General features: G+C 49.4%; 1 protein-coding gene across 3 annotated transcripts in view; it reads right to left on the minus strand.

Moving 5' to 3' along the window:
- Positions 1–20,002, minus strand: part of TBC1D22A (TBC1 domain family member 22A) — a 334,472-nt gene that overhangs the window by 215,293 nt on the left and 99,177 nt on the right. For all 3 annotated transcript variants that reach the window (XM_077914077.1, XM_077914075.1, XM_077914074.1), the window contains exons 6-7: positions 16,490–16,618; positions 12,969–13,031 (exon numbers count right to left, since the gene is read on the minus strand). In XM_077914077.1, the coding sequence (XP_077770203.1) occupies positions 12,969–13,031; positions 16,490–16,618 (192 nt within the window). The remainder of the gene's footprint in view (positions 1–12,968; positions 13,032–16,489; positions 16,619–20,002) is intronic.

Here is a 20,002-nt window from a genome sequence, read left to right on the forward strand (position 1 = left end):
TGCAAGGCAGAGTGCCCACATCCACCCCATCAGCACCAGTCCGTCTTCCACAGAAGTGTCCGAGCATCTTATTTGGGAACGTGCCGCCTGAAGTCTCCCCCTGGGCCCATCTGTCCCAACTCCTGAGGGCAGCACCCAGCCACTTCTGCACTTCTGGGCGCACGCCAAGGTCTATGCCAACTGAATCACTTCCGCTAGTCACTCTGAGGTCATGTGCCCTTTACCCTGACATCTGTTCTGGGAGAGCAAGCTCAGTTCTTGCTGTCATTACAGAACTGCACCCAGAGCCACTCACCTTCTTGCATATTATTCCCCTACAACAATAGCCATTAATTTAGAAGACAAAAACCCAGGATTTATGTCTCTTTGGCAGGAAAGGAGGAACAGAAGGTAAGTAACTGGCCTAACTGGCCTTCAGCCTCTCTTCGTGCTGTCAGACTGTCCTGCCACGCCAGGGGCACACCAGGAAGCCACGGGGGCCCCAGCCCCTGCCAAAGCACCCACAGGCCCCAGGCCTGGGCACCTGCCCTGGCAGGCAGCCCCTGCCCTACACGCGCGATTCGGCCCAGGAGCGCAGCCAGACGCCACCCTTGAACACACGGCGGCAGCCATCTACCCACGGTGGTGGGCAGAAGCCAATCTTTTATGAGGTGACAGATAGTTCAGCCTTGTCTAGACTCCCTAGAGGAAAAAACTTTCCATTAATTGCAATAATGTAGAAAAGATATCCATGTAGAGAGAATGCCTGGTGACACTGGGAGCTCATAAATCCAGAACACGGAGGACGATGGAGTCCTGAGCTGCCAGCAAGCTGAGGAGGGTGTCACGTGGAGGGGCACCTCGGGGTGGAGGGGGCCGGCAGGAACTGCAGGGCAGTGAGCATCCCGGCAGCCCTCCTGTGGGCCCCAAGGTTCACTCATGCCCCGGGCCACACGGACGAGGCTCCCTCAGCTCCAGTTGCTAGTGCCCCCTGCCCCGCTCCCATCCCTGGTCCCTTACGGGGGAGGCAGGGGCTGGAACAGGACAGAGGCCCCGTGGCCCCAGGAGACAGGCAGCTGCAGGCCACCCGGCACAGACCTAACTCTATCGGCAGCGTAACCACCTCGTCTACTAAAGGCTGCCCAGGGACGGACCACAGGCCAGGCTGTGACTGGCAGGACAAGGCCTTCATCAGAAATTACACATGCAGTTGTTAGGCGGAGGGCCACTTTTTCTTCATTTTTTTCTCTTCACTGACTGTGTTTATCCTGTACCTTTCGTCTGAAATCACGTCATCTGAGTTTGCTTTGTTTCTCTTTGAAATCACAACAGCTAGCATGGTTCGAGTGCGAGGCACTCGGCATCATTCAGCACTCCCTCTGCAAGTCACCTGAGATTGTCCCAGGGGCCCCAGGGGCCCACTGCCTCCCTCAGAAAGCTCCTGTCTCAAGCACCCTCACCCCTGTTCATAACAAGGTCTATGAAGACCTGAGCTACAACGCCCCCCACCCAGATCCCATCCTCGCCACACAGACCAGGGAAGCACCGTGACCGTGGGCACATCAGGACGGGACCTCTGAGGGTGACTCCGAAAATATTTTTCCACTTGACTGCCATTGTAATGAGCACTCGGCTGATGAGACATCGCCGAGGACAAGTCAAGGGGAAAGGGATCCCGTTCCCAACACAGTAGGATGCGTGCTGCAGGGCTCCTAACCTGCATCGGATGCCTGTGGTGATTGCTCAAAGCTGCACGGAGCCATCTCCAAGCTTCTGCTCTCAGGCTGCTAAGAGACATCACCACTAATGGCTTTCCTATCACCTTTTCCAAGCAGGTGTTTTCAAAGCTAACAATGTGGCCCCCTAAGAGGGTACGAGTTAGGCACCAGTTCATCTGACTTGACACCCAGCCTGGGGGCAAGCTGGGAGCAAGCACTTGCCCCTACTGCCTTCTCCACGCCCAGTGCCCGCCTGACACAGTCTCAACTAAAAACAAATTCCAAGAGGAATCTTCTAAAGGACCTCACGTCTCAAGCACCTCACCAAAATCAGCCCACAGCAACAGTACAATCCCAAGGGAATATGCCTCCTGCACGTCTGCACACACCCCACCAAGGAAGGCACCAGAACAGGTTGCTCTGGCCACCGCCAGACCTGTCACTGACCAGGCCCTATTCACCAGAGCTACTTGGGGCCCGGGCTCAGAAAAGTAACAGAGGCCAGAGCTGGTGGGGAGTCCCCCAAGGCAAAGCAGGAAGAGCCAGCAGGTCACCAAAATCAAGGGTCAAGAGCCAGAAGGGGCCAAGCCAGGAATCAGAAGACTCAGCCGGCCAGCCAGTGGCCTAAGGGTGTATGTGGCCCTGTGCCAGCACCTGCCCAGCCCTTTCCCCCAAGGCCAGGGCAGGGAGGCCACAGGGCAGTGCCGCTGGAGCTTCCTGCCACCTGCCAAAGGAAGCTGAGCTTGAGGCTGGAAGCCACCCTCCAGCATCTACACCGCTGCCTGCGCCACAGGCCCAGCAGGACACTCTAGGCCTGCGCTGCCTGCCTGCGGGGTGCAAGGTGGGCGCACCAGGGAGGCGGGGCTGCCCAGCCCGGGAGTCAGGACGTTCTTCCTACGAGGTTTCTGAAGGGCTGGGTCAGGAGACAGAAGCTCCCCAGGACTGTGACACGGAGGACGTCAGCAATTCAGTGTTACCCTCCAAAGTCAAGTGTCCCCAGAGCACCCTGCCCCGTGACTGTCTGCTCTGACCCCGTGCATGGCCAGAACAAGGCCGGCACCGCACATGGATTTTCTCGACGTGATAGGATCACTACTGCTTCGTGCACGCGTGTCTACACCCGCCCTTCGACGGCACAGTGCCAAGGACAGAGACCACCCTGGGGCCTTGGGCGTCCACAGGCACCTCTTCAGGGGGTCACAGCCCCCACAACTGTCTGCCAGGTGCTTTACTAACAGCCGTGGCAGGAAAGGCGGAAACCAGACAGTCATTTGCAGAGGGCGACCAGCGGGAGCAACACGGTGCGGAAGGAGCAGACACGGCGGGGAGAGATCTGTCACAGCACATTAACTCAAGATTAAATACAGGGCCGTCAGTGTGCGTGGATATCATCTGCCAAAGGACAATAAAGGCAGGATGCCCCCTGCGTGTGGGTACATTCAGAAAACACGGAACGCTCTGAAACGGCTCTCACGCTGAATATGCACTGGATCTTATTAGCTATTAAAGTTCTGTTAACTTTCCTGATATGCTTGTCTTTGTTAGAGTTGGATTCATTAAAAGTAGTTCAAACTTTAAACTCTTCCCAAAGTATCTTTTCAACAGATCAATTTATACTCAGCAACAGTAATAAAACAGTTGCTACTATCTGTTACCACCAGGGCTGAAAAAATGCAAACGTGACAGGCATTCTCGGTTCTCCTGTCAAACCTCAGACACCTGAGCACCAAGGAAGGTTTCTCCTAAAATACTCAAAAGACATTCCTGCACAGAAGGGCCCCGGGAAGGACTGGAGAGGGCCCCGTCTTCACTCTGCACACCTGCCGCACCCTCCCCGGGCCTCCAGGACAGAACCCTGCCAGCCACACGGGTGCTCCGGGAGCTGAGCCACTCTGCATTTTAAGAAAACAAAAATGTGGCAGTGCTCATGAGGACTTAGAAAAATCTGATTTCAGAAATCTGAAAATGTTCTAGCCACACGACTTCACAGCACACAAAGCACCATGGAGATCATTTATGTTGGAGGAGCAACAACATTCACCATTCTGCCGAGAGGACAGTGGGGCTCACAACCCTGGAAACCCAGGAGAACGTGGCCAGAAAAAAGTCTTCAAGGCACAAGCGTTTGCAATGTGACCCAAGGAACACTGGCCCCATGTGAATTCTAACACCTGATCAGTGACGCCAAGGAAGAGCCCCTCACAAATCCAAAAGGTGCATTAAAAAGCGGCCACTGATCACACAGAACATACACTGGGCAAGCCAAGACGGCCACTGATGATTTGTCACAACACTAATTAATAATGTAGAGCTCCCTTCAAGTAAGCAAGGAGGCCGTGTGTAGTGTGTGAATTACTTGCCATTCACCTCCTGCAAATGAGACGATTTATGCCCCAATTTCTGTGCTCAAGGCAGGGTTTGATAGGTTAGCAAAGGCACAGATGTCTCACGACACTCAAAACTGAAGGATGGAAAAGAACCAACACTTTCAAACCAAACATCACAGTGTCACTACTACCAGACCAAATATCCAACCCAACAGACACACTACACGTCAAAGCATCGTGAAGCATCCAGGGGCCAGTCAGAAAGAAGCATTTGTCAAATTCAGGAGCAACCAGACCTCCCTTCTGGCAGTGCCATCCAAGAGACGGCCACTGGCCTGCTCCTGCCAGGCCCTGGAAGAAGCCACCCTCAACGACTCAGTTTCCTTGAGACACAGTCCCTTAATACCAGGAGTTTGACAAATAAAATCCACCACATTAAGAGAATAAGAAGGCAAAACCATATTCTCGTATCAGATGATGGGGGAGACGACTTGATAAACCTCAACAACCATTTACGACTCTAACAGCACGAGCAAGGGACCATCCCCTCACATGAAGACAGCATCCATGATGCTAACAGTCAGTATCCTGAGTGAGCGCAACATGAACAGGCCTCTGTTATGATCAGAAATGACACCGGGATGCCTGCCTCCCTGCTGTACTCAGGGCTGTGGAAGAAGTCTTAGCCAGCAAAACAAAGCAAATTAAAAAAAAAAAAAGTATTAAAATACGAAAAAAAAAAAAAACCCTCCTATTATTCACAAGTAACATGATTACCTTCCTTAAAACCTCAACCATATCTACACAAAATATGAGAAATGATGAAAGAGGTTAGTAAAATGCACTCACAGAAGTCAACAGCCTTTCTAAAAACTATCAATACAAGAGAAGAAAGAAAACTGTTTAAAAATAAAAGATCCAGAGAACTAAAGAAATGCAAAAACAAACATGTGAATTCTCTCCAACTAATGGGCAGATTCAATGTGATTTCTGGGATTTTTATGATACTAACGAGCTAATTTTACTTATATGAATGGCCTGAAAACAAGAACCAGGCAAAGGCAGCCTGGCCTGCAGGACAGCAAGACCATGGAACCAGAAAGAGGAAGCCAGCATGGAGACAAATAGACAGACCAACCGGTGGAATGGATGAGAGCCCAGACACGTATGGAATCCTATGGGTAGGGACACAACCGCTAACCCACATGAGGATCATGTTCAGAATCCACACCAAACTCCACACACCTGAAGTCAATTCCAAACAGATTATGGCCCTAAATGCAAGAAGCAAAACTTTAAAACTCTTGGAAAAAAGATGAAGTCTTTTTTGAAATCATGAGATTGAAAAGAATGTCTTAAGATGCAAAAAGGTAGGGCGCCATGGTGGCTCAGTCAGTTAAGTGGCTAACTCTCAGTTTAGGCTCAAGCCCTGAGAGGGTGGGGAGATCAAGCCCTGTGTTGGGCTCCAAACTTAGCAAAGAGTTTGCTTGAGTTTTTCTCTCCCTCTGCTCCTCCCCCACTACACACACATGTTCTGTCTCTCTCTCTCCCCCCCACCAAATAAATAAATCTTGCAAACAAAAAAATAGGAAAAAAGGCATAATCATAAAGGAGAAGATTGTGCAACTGGCCAGGGTAAATTAAGGTCTCCTCTCAAATACAAATCCAAACCACAATGAGACCCCACCTCACACCAGTGAGAATGGGGAAAATTAACAAGATCAGAAACAACAAATGCTGGAGAGGATGTGGAGAAAGGGGAACCCTCTTGCACTGTTGGTGGGAATGTGAACTGGTGTAGTCACTCTGGAAAACTGTGTGGAGGTTCCTCAAGAAGTTAAAATAGATCTGCCCTACGACCCAGCAATCGCACTTCTAGGTATTTACCCCAAAGACACAGATGTAGTGAAACACCGGGACACCTGCACCCCAATGTTCACAGCAGCAATGTCCACAATAGCCAAACTGTGGAAGGAGCCATGATGTCCTTCGACAGATGAATGGATACAGAAGACGTGGTCTACATATACAATGGAATATTAGCCATCAGAAAGGACAAATACCCACCATTTGCTTTGACGTGGAGGGACATGGAGGGTGTTATGCTGAGTGAAGTAAGTCCATCGGAGAAGGACAATCATCATATGGTCTCACTCATATGTGGAATATAAGAAACAGTGAAAAGGATTATAAGGGAAAAGACAGAAACTGAGTGGGAAAAATTAGAGAGGGAGACAAACCATGAGCAACCCCTAACTCTGGGAAACACACAAAGGGTTGTGGAAGGGGAGGTGGGAGGATGAGGTGACTGAGTGAGGGGCACATCATGATGGGATGAGCGCTGGATGTTCTACTATATGGCGGCAAACTGGATTTAAATGAAGAAGAAGAAAGAAGAAAGAAGAAGATCTCTTCTCCAACAGAGCGAAAAGCAACCCACCACTTGAAGGGAGACGCAAATATCCATACATACCCAGAACAGAGAACTCCTTTAAACCAACAGGTGAAACTAACAACCACAACAGAGAAATATGGAGCAAAAGCATTTCACAAGAAACACAAATGGCCAAGAAACCTATGAAGAAATACTTCACTTTATCTGCACTCAAGGAAATGAAAGTTAGCAGCCCCAGGGGACACCACTTCATGTCCCCACCCAGTGCCGGGGGAGGTCCTCAGCCTGACAATCCCAGCACTGAGCATGCTCCCCAGTACCACCACCCAAGTGTCACCCTGCGCCAGGCCCCGGGGCCAAGCCCCACACACGCCCTGAGGAGACTCTCTACACGCACACTGGGCTCACACAGGAATGTGCACAGAGACATCCTGAGAAAACGGCCTGAAAGCTCAAGCGACATGGGACTGGAGGGATCAACACACAGACCAAGCAGTGGAATGCTACACGGCACAGAAAAATGAACTCCCACCTCAGGCCATCAATGTGTAACCCTTAAAGCCAAACACTGTAACATAAAGAGATAAAGAGCAACCACAAGTAGATTTAGAATAATCCCATTAAAAAATAAAAATAAAAACTAAAAAAAAAAGCAAAACACATATTACCCATATAAACACATGGTAAAACGATCCAGAAAAGCAAGAAAATAGTCAACCAAAATACAAGAGAACGGTCACTTGTGAATGGTCACTTGCTGGGAGACAGGGAGGTGTTTGGGGAGGGACCTTCACAGACTCTAGCCTCTGCTCTCTCTTCAGCTAACAGTGGGCATCTGTACACTCATTTTTAGTTGTCTCTTTGAATTTGGACATCTATGGTACAGAAATCCTTCTGCGCTGATATATTTTATCATAAAAACAGAGACAGAAAAGGAAAGATCTATGCATGGGACTCCCAGAAATACATACCAGCAGAGTTTAGTGAACTGATTATCTATCAAAATGCTTCCTAGGCTCTCACAAATGCATCCCCACCTCTGGGGAGGGACAGGTTTGATTATGAGCCCAAACAAAGAGACAAAGACTAAGAAGTGGCAGACAGGTGGAACACAAGCACGACCAACGCTCCAGGCTGCGAGGACCCTCCAGTGCCATGGCTCACGCGAAAGGACACGGGAGGAGTGTCACCCATTCGGGCCCCGTGCCACCTGTCAGGCACCACTGTGGGACCGCGGGAGGCCCAGGCCCGGCCCTCGCAGAGTCTGACAAGACAGAGCCAGGCCCTCGGCCAGGGCCAGAAGCCTGGCAGATGGTTCACAATCCACAGACTCGCTGATTCGACCCCACAGACCCCTGCCTGGCAGCAGGGGTGGAAGACAACAGCATGAAGGCCGCTGCCCCTCCAAGGGTGGTCCAATGGGACAGAGACTCTGAATGGGCTAGAGCAGGAAACACAGGGTGCTGCCCCGGCCGCCATGGCAGGAACATGTGGGGCCGACCTGGCGGTTCAGGCTGCCCACGCGTCTCTGCACAAAAGCTCTGGTGAGAAAATCAGTCTAAAGGAAGAGCAGAGTCTCGGGCAAGGGCCCACTCTGAGCGTGCCCTGTGCTCTGCCGCTCTCTGCCTCCTAGCAAATGTCCATCCTTCAAGGCCACCGAAAACCCATCACACTAATTCTAGAAACTGCACATAAACAATGTGGCTTAAAAAGCCTGCATGTTTCATTATCCTCTGTATCTGTTTAAATGTAATGAGACATCACTTCTGCATGGCTAATTGGAAAAAGCATCTTATTTCCCTAATATGTGAAACTGCTCTAAGGAGCAGATAACCAGAGGGCAGATAATGTAATAACCACGGAGGCAAAGTCACTCGGTAGATGATGACTTTCTCAGCAGAAAAGCCCCAACAGCTATATTTGAATATGGTTTTTCTAATAAACCCACTGCACCCACCAGAGTAGTCATAGGGCCACAGGTCAGATTTTGTATTTTTAAAAGTATTAGATCGAGTTTGTTCAATAATGGACAGGAGATTAAAACAACAATCAAAAGCCAAAGAGCCAAAAAGTTAGGAATTTTACTTTCAAACAACGAAGTTGGATAAAAATATTAATTACCAATTTCAACAAACTCTCCTAAATCCCATGAGGTTCTAGGAGATGCTCTAGGCACCTACCCAGGACACAGACAGGGCCCCAGCTTGCTCTCGGGGAGCAAACAGGTAGAGTGAGTCACGTTACACTCAAGAAGTCAACACAATCCAAGAGGAAGAGCCATGAAACAAGCAAAGGGTGCACGGAATGGGAGAGCATCGTCGAGGACTGCACCTCTGACACGGCACCTTCCCGGTAAAACCCAAAGCCCCAAAGGGAACCAGACACTCAGAAGTCACAGGTAAGAGAAAGAGGAATCCTGTGCGCTGTTCAGTCGACAAGGCCTGGCAGGCAGCCACTCTGTGTCACACGCTGCCTGAGGCACTGGAGCTAGAAGGTCTGCTGTACTCCTGGGGTCCATTGGGTCTCGGGGAGGGGCGGAGGCGGTGTCCTCCTGACAAAGGTCACTGGCTCTAGCTGTGCCTCTGCTTTCTGGCTGTGAGTGGATGGGCACTGGCCGTCAGGCCCTACTACTCCCTCCACCCTACTCGTTTCAAAATCTTCCTATCAGCAGTTAAACAAGTCCTGAGGCCTCCAAATCTAGCTGGGCTTCCATAAAAAAAGAATTTTCAGGCTCAGCTAGCCAGGGAACAAGCAAGCTAAAGGTTCCAAAAGCAATTAAAGAGTGAGCAAAAATGGAACACACACTTGATCAAACAAGATCTACACATGGCAAATCAGCATCTGTAAAGCTCACCATCGTTAGTCATCATGGGACTGCAAACTGCAACTCTGTAAGATACCATCACACACTCACTACAAATAGCTAAAATTAAGAAGACTGGCAATACCAAGTACTGACAAGGATGTGGAGCAAGAACCCCCATGCCCTGCTGGCGGGAGTGCGGACTGGAACAGCTGCTTTGGAAATCAGTTTGTCGGTTCCTCATAACGTATATAAACATACACTTAGTGTAGAGCCTCCTTACTCCTAGGTACTCGGCAGAGAGGGGTAAACAGGTGCCTTCATTAGAGCTCTACATGAATCAGTTTTGTGATGACCCACACTTACTTGGAAAGAGCCCAGGATTCAACTGGCGAATGGGTAAGCCCACTGAGGTATACACCAGACAGCAGAGTCCTACTTAGCAACAACGTGACAATGTGGACGGGTGTCTGAGCCCCAAGGGAAGCCAGCCCCAAAAGTCTGAAATTCGTGTGATTCCATCAGTATGAAATTCTTAAAAAGCAAAACTCTAAAGACAGAAAGTGGATCAGTAGTTAACAGGGCACAGGGTAGGGATGGGAGGCTGACAGCAAGGGAACTTCCCAGGGTAATGGAATGTTCTACATCACAATTCAAGTGGTTGTCACATTCCTACACACAGGTATCAAACTAACCTAACTGTATGCTGAGAATGGGTGAACTTTATTGTAATCCACTAGACCTCAACGAAGCCCCAGGAGGGAGAGACAGGGAGCAAGGGGACGAGCAGACAGAGCAGAACCGGGCAACACTGCTGAATGAATAAAGGAACATGTGGACAGACGCGGGGACATGCTAAAACCCTTCCTCCCAAGCAGTCATCAGAAGTCCCAGGCTTCAGGGATGCACACAGACCAACTACAATCAGAATTACATTTTCCCACTTCACTCGACAAAGTTCTGAACTGCGGAATATGCGAAGTGCTGCAAGCAACTTCTACAAAACAGCTGGAGACGGACGGGCACATCCTTCTGTGTGTGTCTTCTCCTTCCTGCTGGTCAAATACAAGTGTGATGCCGAGAGCTGGAGCAGGTCCACTGGGGCCACTATGGGGAAGCCGAGAAGAGAGGAGTGACCGCCTCACTGCCAGCGAGCTCATGCCTGGGACAGGGACAAACTTCCACCCGGTCAGGCAATGTACTGCCTGTTGCAGAGAGCCCTGAGCCGAGCCTCCACGGTACCAGGAGCTAGAACCTGGTTTACCTACTGACAATCATAAGACCATACATTTCCTAGAGTCTCCTGCTTGTCACTTCTCACCCCACACACCCAGAGCTGTGCCCAAATGGTGCTCTCAGTCACACGGCAGCCCACACGAGCCTCACGTCCTTCCTGGGAGCCCAGCAGCCCCTCAGCACGTGCTGCCCTGCTAAGCGGGGGCCTGGGCAGGGTCTGCAGCTCCCAGGGAAGCACAGGAGAGCAGAGTGAGAATTTGTTCAGCAGAGAGACCAGCAGGGAAGAGGCGCCTCAAACCAATGGGACCAGGATCCCAGGGCATCACACACAAGCAGACCAATCAATACCCACTGGCAGGGACTGCATCCCTGCTCTGAAACTCAGAGCCTGCAAGCTCGGCTCTACAAAAGATGTGTCAAGTGGCAGGAAAAATATAAAAAAGAAATAAAACAAAGGTCTGTGGCTGACTCTATCTTCTATTTTTAAAAAAAGTGAAAAAGAGGTTAACAATATATTATCTCTTTGTTTTCCAGATACAGTAAATACAACTATTAAAAAAGACAATCAAACAGAAGTGTCTCAAAATGACTACTTCTGTGGAAAACTAATTTTCTCCTTTTGTGTTCTACAATCTAGAAGTGCTTTTGCTTTCACAATCCAGGAAATTTGTTCAACAAACTTACTAAATGTACAAGACATAGTGAAGTTTAAAAGTGCATTTACAGGAGCACTCAAGATGCAAAACAAGTATTTCAAACAGTAAAAAAAAAATTCAATTTTAAAGAGATATTGCTTACAATAACAACAAAATATGATAACTAAGAATAAATCTAATAAGGGACATATTTTTTTTTTATGGAGCACATTTTAAAACTACACTGAAAGGCACGACAAACGGCCTAGGATATGGAGGACCCACGTGTTCGCGACAACGGAGACTGGGTTTCATGAATGTGTCCATCCTCCCAAACTGGTCTCCAGATGCGGTGCAGCTCCCAGCACAAAGCCAGCAGACAGTGAACACAAATACAGGGTCGTCTGCCCATGAGGACCAGGTGGGAGCGCACGGGCCTGAGGCCCCCACCCGCACAGGGACACTCAGGGTGCCAAATTCACTGGCAGTTGTGGTGTTGAGGGAAGACACCCTGAACTGAGGGACAAGACAGAGAACCTGGAAACGTGTCTGAGCATGAGAAGGACAAACGCCAGAAGGGACGCCTAGGCAGACATGAGGCCGGACCAGCAGGTCACTGCACGGGCAAGTTCACCAGATTCCTCCCTCACATGGTGAGCGGCTGGCAGGGACAGATGGATGGCACACACCAGGGTGGAGGGCAAAGGTTAAAACTTTCAGAAGAGAATACGGGAGAAGAGCTGCGTGAAGTATGTGTAGGAGAGTTCTTAAGAGACAGGAGAAGTTCAACCACGCTGAAACGAAGACCTTCTGGTATCAACCTCCACCAAGCAGGGAGTCAGCAGCGGCCACAGCATGGAAGAGGACACGTGTGACAGGCAAACTGACAAAGATTTAGAAACCCTAACACATGAAGATTGGCAGCCAATAAAAAATTAGATCAACAAACCAAAAGAAAAATGGGCAAAAGATGGAAGCAAGCATCTCCTTGGAGAGGGAACACAGGAGCCCATAAATAAAGGTAAAGATGCTCATCGCCACCAGTAACCAGAGAAATGATGGCCATGACAGGAAAGTCCACCAGACGGACAAGAAGTGGAAAGTCCAGGGACCACAGGAACTGGCGGGGACACGGAGCACAGGACTCCAACACTCCACAGGCATAGCCCGCGTGGGAGCATGCTGACACCATCTTGTAGGCTCAACAGGCTCACACCCCACCACACAACCGCTTCACTCCTTCGGCAGTGCCTAGGAGAAACCTTTGTCTGTGGGCACCTGCGTGAATGTCCCTGAAGGTCCTTATTGCAAAATGTGAGACACGACCCAAATGCCAACAACAGGAGAAAGGCTGCAGAAAATGTGCCATATTTAAACGAGGGGATATTAGACAACCGGACACACAGATTAGGTGAAGCTTAAAAAATAAAGTGGAGGAAAAACACAAGCTGCAGAGGGATGAGGGTACCAGGGAAGGATGTGGCCCGACTGCTGCCTTGATCTGAACTTGCCACAACACCACACAACACATGCCGAGGGCATGAGGAATCACAGAGCCAGGAGGCTGGTCAGGTTCTGGGGGCCCTCCGAGAACAGGGTAAGAACCGTGAGCAGCCCCAGCACCATGGGTCCAATGTGAGTGGAGTTCTCAGTCCTCAGGTGGGGGTGGACACAAGCATATGCTCTAAGGACACACACCTGTACCTTCTATATGCATCCATATGACACACAAAATATTTTAAGAATAAGTTACCCCCAAACCTGCTGTGGGTAAAGCACCCCGACTGCACCAACCATCTCACTAGTCCCGCGGAAACCCACCACTCCAACAGAGGGAAACAACCTCAACAGGAATTTCCAGATCCCAGCTCTTACCTCTGTCACTTTGGGCTGAAGTATCAATGCTTCTGGACTCATTCGAGGGATGTCGATGTGGATCTGGAGACGCAGGAGAAAGATGTATTATTTTACAAGATGGCAAATGTCATCATAAGCATGTGATTAAAACAGCAATACTTAGTAACAGCGATGAATCCGCTCTGGACTTTAACCTGCTCCTGCTCTGGCTGAAAACACAAATTCCTTATGTCGCTGAGTTCGGCTCCAGAGGAGGCGGCAGGTTCCACCTGAGTGGGCCTCCCCCAGTCCCAGCGTGGAGGCTTGCCTGGCACCTCCCAACCTAGCAGCTGCTGCCGAGCGATGAGGAAGAGAGCAGCCCTCAGCTATTTAGCAACATAATCCATAGCAATTAGTAAACATTGATTTCCAGCCTCCGACACGGGGAAGCAATTCAGGTGCATCGATAGTGTACAAGTCCTCGGCTGTGACAGCTTCTTCTGGGTGCCCAGGCCACTTTCTTCTCCGCTTCACAGAGCCCATGGGAATCCAGGGCACTTCTCAAAGGAAGCACTTAAACACCTCTGCTGGTGTCGGCTGAGCCCAGCTTGGCCACCGCCTGATGGGAGAGTCATCATGAAGTCCCCATGCTGCAGACGAACGCACACCCCGAAGGTTCAAGCCGCGGCCAAGCAAGAGCATTCAGGGCTTGAGCTGGCATCATAGGCTGGCTCCCAACATCCCACATGAACACCCCCACTGGCCACCCCATCACCCAGGAAAAGGCCCAAGAAGGCTGAAGGAAGACGTGCACACCTTAATGCCAAGTGGGAGTCTACAATTCAGGTTCATTCCCCCGTCTCTGCACATGACCACGAGGATCCTACTGTCCACAAGCCCAGGACAATGTCCTTCCCCTGCCTCACCAGCACTACAGCCTTGGTGACATCACTAAGGCCCTGGGGCCAGCGTCCTTGTCTAGAAGGTGCCTGCCACCTCCCTCCAAGGGTTACTGGTGAAGAGCGCACAGGAGGATACACAGCCTGAGAAGCCCCGCCAACCGCACCATTCCAAGGAGTTGGGGCTGCTTCCCCACTAATGGGCTCCTGCCTGGGGCTCTTCTGTCAGGCGACAACCCAGAAACTAGGATGAGCGGCACCCAGCCTGGCGAGAGAACCAGGAGGGAGCCGGGGGCCGGTGGACTCAGCACTCGGGGAGCACGGACTGTGGGCAGCAGAGAAGGATAGTGGGAAGGAGAATGAGAGGGAAGGAGCCGGAGGAGAGCAGCATGGGAAATAATCAGCCCCAAGCCCTGCGAGTAACACAGGGAGGAACCGAGGGAGATGTGCCTGCGGCCCAGTGTGTGAAGGAGGTCTGCGCACAGCAGTGCTGGAAGGGAGGGGCGCACAGTCCACACTGGGGGCCAGAGGCCCCCAGCCTGATCTCACCTCCTGCACCAGGCTGTCCCCAGAACACTGCTCCCCTGCCATCACACTCTGGCAGGCACACATCTGTCCCCTCTTACAGAAGAGCTGCCTGTCGTGTGTCTGCTGGGTGGATGGGACAACAGGCACCATAACTAATACCTGCCATCGTCTGTGCCAACGGGAGGATGAGGTCCAACCTGAGAGGGGGTGCTGCACAAGGCTGACCCAGACGGCTGTGTGTGCCCCTCTAGGCCGCCTGCTCCCCATGTACAGGACTAGCATGCAGAGGAGACCACAACTCCCAGAGGAGGGAGGACACACTGGATGAATCTTTCATCAGACCAACTCTGTGTGCTCCGGGCATGACGTCTTCCACCAGACACTTAAGCAGATGCCAGAGGACATGAGGGCATGAGCGCAGGCCTGCACTCCTGCGGCCTCCTGGTGGTGTGTGACAGCGGGGCAGCCGCCCAGGGTGGGCAAGCAGGGAGACACCAGAGTGCCCGAGCCCCACACCAGACCAGACTCTGCCTGGACAGGGCAGCGTGTCTGAAAGCGTGGCAGCTAGACAGCACGGGGTGCACCTCCAGGAGGCGGGTCTGCTGGCAGCAAAGCAAGCGGGCCAACAGAACTGCCGTGGGCTACGCTTGTCTCAGCTCTGTTAATGTAGAAACATTCTGGGAATTCGTAATAATATGGAGACTTTTTATTACCTATCATAGTAACTGAATAAAGATGCATGTAACCCGTTTTTAATTAACTTTCCCTTATGAAATTCATAATAGAATACAGTTTGGTAAATCTTATAGATAGATGCTAGTGTCATCCTCTGGAAGTCTTTTCATTGAATGAAAATTCATGAGAAACACAGTCAAACCAATACCAAATTGGCCCATTCCCTAAAATTAGTGAGGTGGAAAAATAAATCAGGTAAGCTGATATTTCCCCACCCAAATCCAAGTGCAATCCCTCTCAAATCAGTTTCTCATGCCCTAGGAGCCACCGAGGCGAGGCTGAGGATGAGCCAGAGGCAGAGGGGCCCCGCCGCAGGAGGCAACAGAGGCGGGTTCCTGCCCTTTCCTGGGCCTCACTCTAAAGCAGGACAGTCCTCCTCCCAAGCTCCCGCACCCCATCCACGAAGAAGACATTCTCCCAGAATCCATGAACTTTAAAGGACCTCTGGTTATCAATCAGAGGGAAGGCCTGTCTTCAGTCCTCTCTAACAGATCTATACCAGAATGACAGAGACACGGCTAGCCCACATCTGAGTCAGAAAAATTCAGCAAGGCTCCTTCACCCAGAAGAGGGATTTCCAAAAGGAAGTATTTGGTACTGACATGTCTCAGGAAAGTCAGAGGTTGATTTCAGAAACAGAAGGCAGGGCTACCAGCTGAGAACTACCTTTCTGTTTAAATGCAGCACAATAAATCAATGAATGAATGTGTGCATCACCAACCATTCTGAATTCTCACATATAACAAAGACAGAATCACAAAGCTCTCAAAGAGCTATTCTAACAGAAAATTCTGAATGTACTGTGAACTGTAAATCAATTTTAAGTACTTTCCCCATTATACACACCGTCTGTCAATGGACTATTCAAGAAGCCATAATTATACCCATTTTGTATTAAACTAAACAGCAGAAACAATAAAGTGGCCACACGTGTTGCTATGGACCAAACTGCATGCCCCCAAGTCCAACAAACCAGCACAGCTCTCTTCCATCTAAACCCCGTCCCCCAGGGCTGCAGGGGGTCCAGTGCCCACAAAGGCCACAGGGACTCTCCTCGGATCGACCTAGCCAAGTGCCTGCTCCTGAGCCTGCAGGCCAAACAGCAGCTCACTGAGACAAGAGGCGCCCCCCGCTCCTCAGCCAGGTCTCAGGGTGCTGGCAAGGGATCATGGGCATCCATTTTGCAACTCCAATTAAAAACACCCTTTCACTCTTGTAGAAAGAACCAGAGATAAGCAAACTACTACTATTAGAAGCACACCATTTTTATTCTCATTTTTTATTAGAAAACACTAATGTGTGACCCAATTAAGGACATGCTAGAGAAAACACTTCCTCCTACCTATCATCACCAAGTTAAAGTTCTTCACATAACATGAAACAAGGAAGAGAGCCAACCTGTCTGTAGGTGTCCTGGTGAACGTCATCATTCCGAGAGTCGTAATAGTGCTCAATAAAAGCAAAATATTCTTTCTGTTTTCTCTGGAGAGTGGCTGGTCTTCGGTCCACATTGGCAGGAAGGTAACCCTGGGGGAGAAAAAGAACAAAAACACAAAGTGTATATGGTCAATGCTGATTCCCCAAGTCTGGAATGGCATTCTGAAACTGGACACGGGGGAGCCTCAATGAGTTGTGGAAAGAGAAACAGAGATCAAGAAAATCAGCTAGCTGGCCTCTGGGGCACCAAACAGGGGCTCGTGCTCAGACACACGTGGCCTTCGCTGAGCCAGCCACACCTTGGGGCCATCCACTGGGAGTCAGAACGGAGCTCCCCGGCAGGCTGGTACCTCATGCTCTCCCAGAGCAGGGCTGAGATCAGCCCTCACTCTAAATGCCTCACGTGCCTCAAGAATTCAGAAGTCTGCATGCTCTTATGACAACAGAACATACGTGTGTGTTTGCACATACACACAACATATACAGAGGTGTGTGCACATACGTGTATGCACACGCACACACACAATATACATGCACCCACATACATATAGTCACTTATGCAAATGTTCTCCTCTCTCTGAACACTGCTGGGCACATGGCAGCTGCAGCCCCAGGACATAAAGTGAACTCAAATCCAGAAAGGCGGGCAGGTGCAGGTGGTCTTGAAGAGCCCAGACTCCAGGGCCACGCTGCTTGGTGTTTTGGATGCTTTTTTATTTTTGTTTCTACTTTTTAAATCAACATTATTGACATATCACACATAAAATATACCTCTTTTAAGTAAACAGTTCCGTGACACTGGACAAGGGTACACAGCTGTTACCTACACCCACCCCCCAGTGAAGCCACAGAGCACTCCTATCACCCCCAAACCCACCCTGGGCCCAGGGCAGGCCATCTCCACGCTCTGAACCTCGAGAGCCCAGGGAGCTGCTGGGCCCCTCACCAGGGAGCACACTGAGGCCTGGCCTAGAACATCATGCACACGGAATCATTTGGGGACCCACGTGTGGTTTTTACTTGGCCTACTGTCTTTGTGATCTGTGCAGACTGAAGTGTGAACCAGCAGTTACTTCCTTTGCTTACTGAGTAGTATCCCATGGTTCAGACGTAGCAGTTTGTCGGGTCATGACCTGGTTGCTGAACATCTGGGTTGTTGCTACTTTGGGGCTATTATGAATAAAGCTTGTTATAAATATTCTCGTACAAGGTTTTTATGGCTATGCACTTTGATTCCTCCCAGTTAAACACCTAGGAGGGGACTTACTGGGGCACCGTGCAGTTGCGTGTTTAGCCTCCTACAAAACTGCCAGACCTTCTACAAAGTGAGCATATGGTTTCACATTCCAACTAACAGTGTATGAGAATCCCAAATGCTCCACACCCTCCCTGATGCTTAGTATTGGCCGTGTTTAAATCATGAGCCAGTCTGGGGCTTCAAGGCTGGCTCAGCCAGTGGAACACACAACTCTTGATCTCGGGGTTGCAAGTTCAAGCCCCATGCTGCGTATAAAGATTACTTTAAAAAATAAAATAAAATCTTTAGACAACTACCATGTGATTTCACTTACATGTGGAATTTAGGAAACCAAATAGATGAATACATGGGAAGGAGAAAAAAACAAAGAGAGAAAGGGAAGCAAACCATTAGAGATGCTTAACAGGAGTGCCTTGGGGGCTCAGTCGGTGAAGTGTCTGCCTTCAGCTCAGGTCAAGATCTCAGGGTCCTGGGATAGAACCCCACGTTGGGCTTCCTGCTCAACGGGAAGTCTGCTTCTCCCTTCCCTCTACCTGTCCCTCCCCCTGCTTGTGCTCTCCGTCTCTCTCTCTCTAATAAATAAAATCATTTTAAAAAGAGACAGACTCATAATAATAGAGAACAAATTGAGGGTTGAAGGGGCGGGCTAGATGGGTGTCGAGCACGAAGAAGGGCATTTGTCATGATGAGCACTATAAGGTATTGTATGTAACGGATGAAACACGAAATTCTACTCCTAAAATATTGCACTATATGTTAATTAACTGGAATTTAAAAATTTGGAGAAAAATAATAAAGACTCCCTTACAAAAAAAAATTTCTAATAAAATCTTTTTTAAAGATTTTAAAGTGATCTTAAAGAGATCTTTTTAAAAGATCTCTTAAGGGACTGGTGGGTGGCTCAGTGGTTGAGCATCCGCCTTTGGCTCAGGACAGGATCCCAGGGTCATGGGATCAAGTCCCACACAGGGCTCCCTGCAGGGAGCCTGCTTCTCCCTCTGCCTGTGTCTCTGCCTCTCTCTGTGTCTCTCATGAACAAATAAATACAATCTTTAAAAAAATAAAAATAAAATAAAATAAATAAAAAGATCTCTTTAAAAATTCTTTAAAAAAAATATTAGCCATTCTATTAAACAGTTTTCACTGCATGTCCTTACCAATTAATGACGTTGAACATCTTTCCATGTACCAATCCGCCACTGCTTCTCTTCTTTGGTGAAGTGTCTGTTCAAATTTTTTGCCCTTTTTTTTTTAAATCAGGTTGTTTGTGTTTCCAGTGAGTTTTAAGGTTCTGTATTCTAGACACAATTTACATATTACAATTATATTTTCCTAATCTGTGGTCTGCCTTTTTGTCTCAAAGAGCAGAAGTTTAAAATTTCTATGATCTCCAAACTTGTAAACTTTTTCTTTTACATTTAGTGCTTCTTCTATATAAGAAAGATTTTCTCCTTGCTTCTTCCCTTAATGTTTTAAAGCTTTACCTGGCTACCTCCTGCTCATCGCTCAAGCATCTCTTCCATGGTACTTCATCAGGAGGCTTGAACTGCAGTACACCCAAGGTGGGGCTGGTCACTCAGAGCCCCAGTAGCACCTGGCACGTGACTTCCTCGGGGCCAGCCCCTCACTGGGCCAGCCACATGGCAGCCAAATTTTTATTAAGTGAATCCATGTATGATGAAGCATGTGAATGGATGAACAAATATATCCTATATGGTACTTTCTGCCTTTTAAAATGCTCTCGCGTCTGGGGCGCCTGGGTGGCTCAGTTGGTTAAGCATCCGATCCTTGATTTCAGCTCAGGTCATGATCTCAGGGTCCTGGGATCAAACCCCATATCGGGCTCCATGCTCAGCACAGAGTGTGCTTGTCCCTCTCCCTCTGCTTCTCTCTCTCTCAAATAAATAAATAAATAAAATCTTAAATAAAATAAAATGCTCCCACCTCTGTAGTAGCATCACTGTGTTTGCTGCTAAACACCTATGGCTCCCTTGTTCAAACGGAGCCTTGAAGATCCTCTGGGAACCACGTGTCCCTGTTCTCAACCCATAATCCCCTTCCTTCAGGACAGTTCTTGATGGGCCATCTCCTTGGCCACAGGGACTGACAGGCTCAGAGGTAGAGAGGAGACCCAATGCTGGCACAAAAGCCAGGCCCACCACTTTTCTTTGCAGCTGCCTGTGAATCAAAGAGAATGTCCAGAAGTGCACCTGGGT

Source organism: Canis aureus, chromosome 11, assembly GCF_053574225.1.
Source record: "Canis aureus isolate CA01 chromosome 11, VMU_Caureus_v.1.0, whole genome shotgun sequence".
Lineage (NCBI taxonomy): Eukaryota > Metazoa > Chordata > Mammalia > Carnivora > Canidae > Canis > Canis aureus.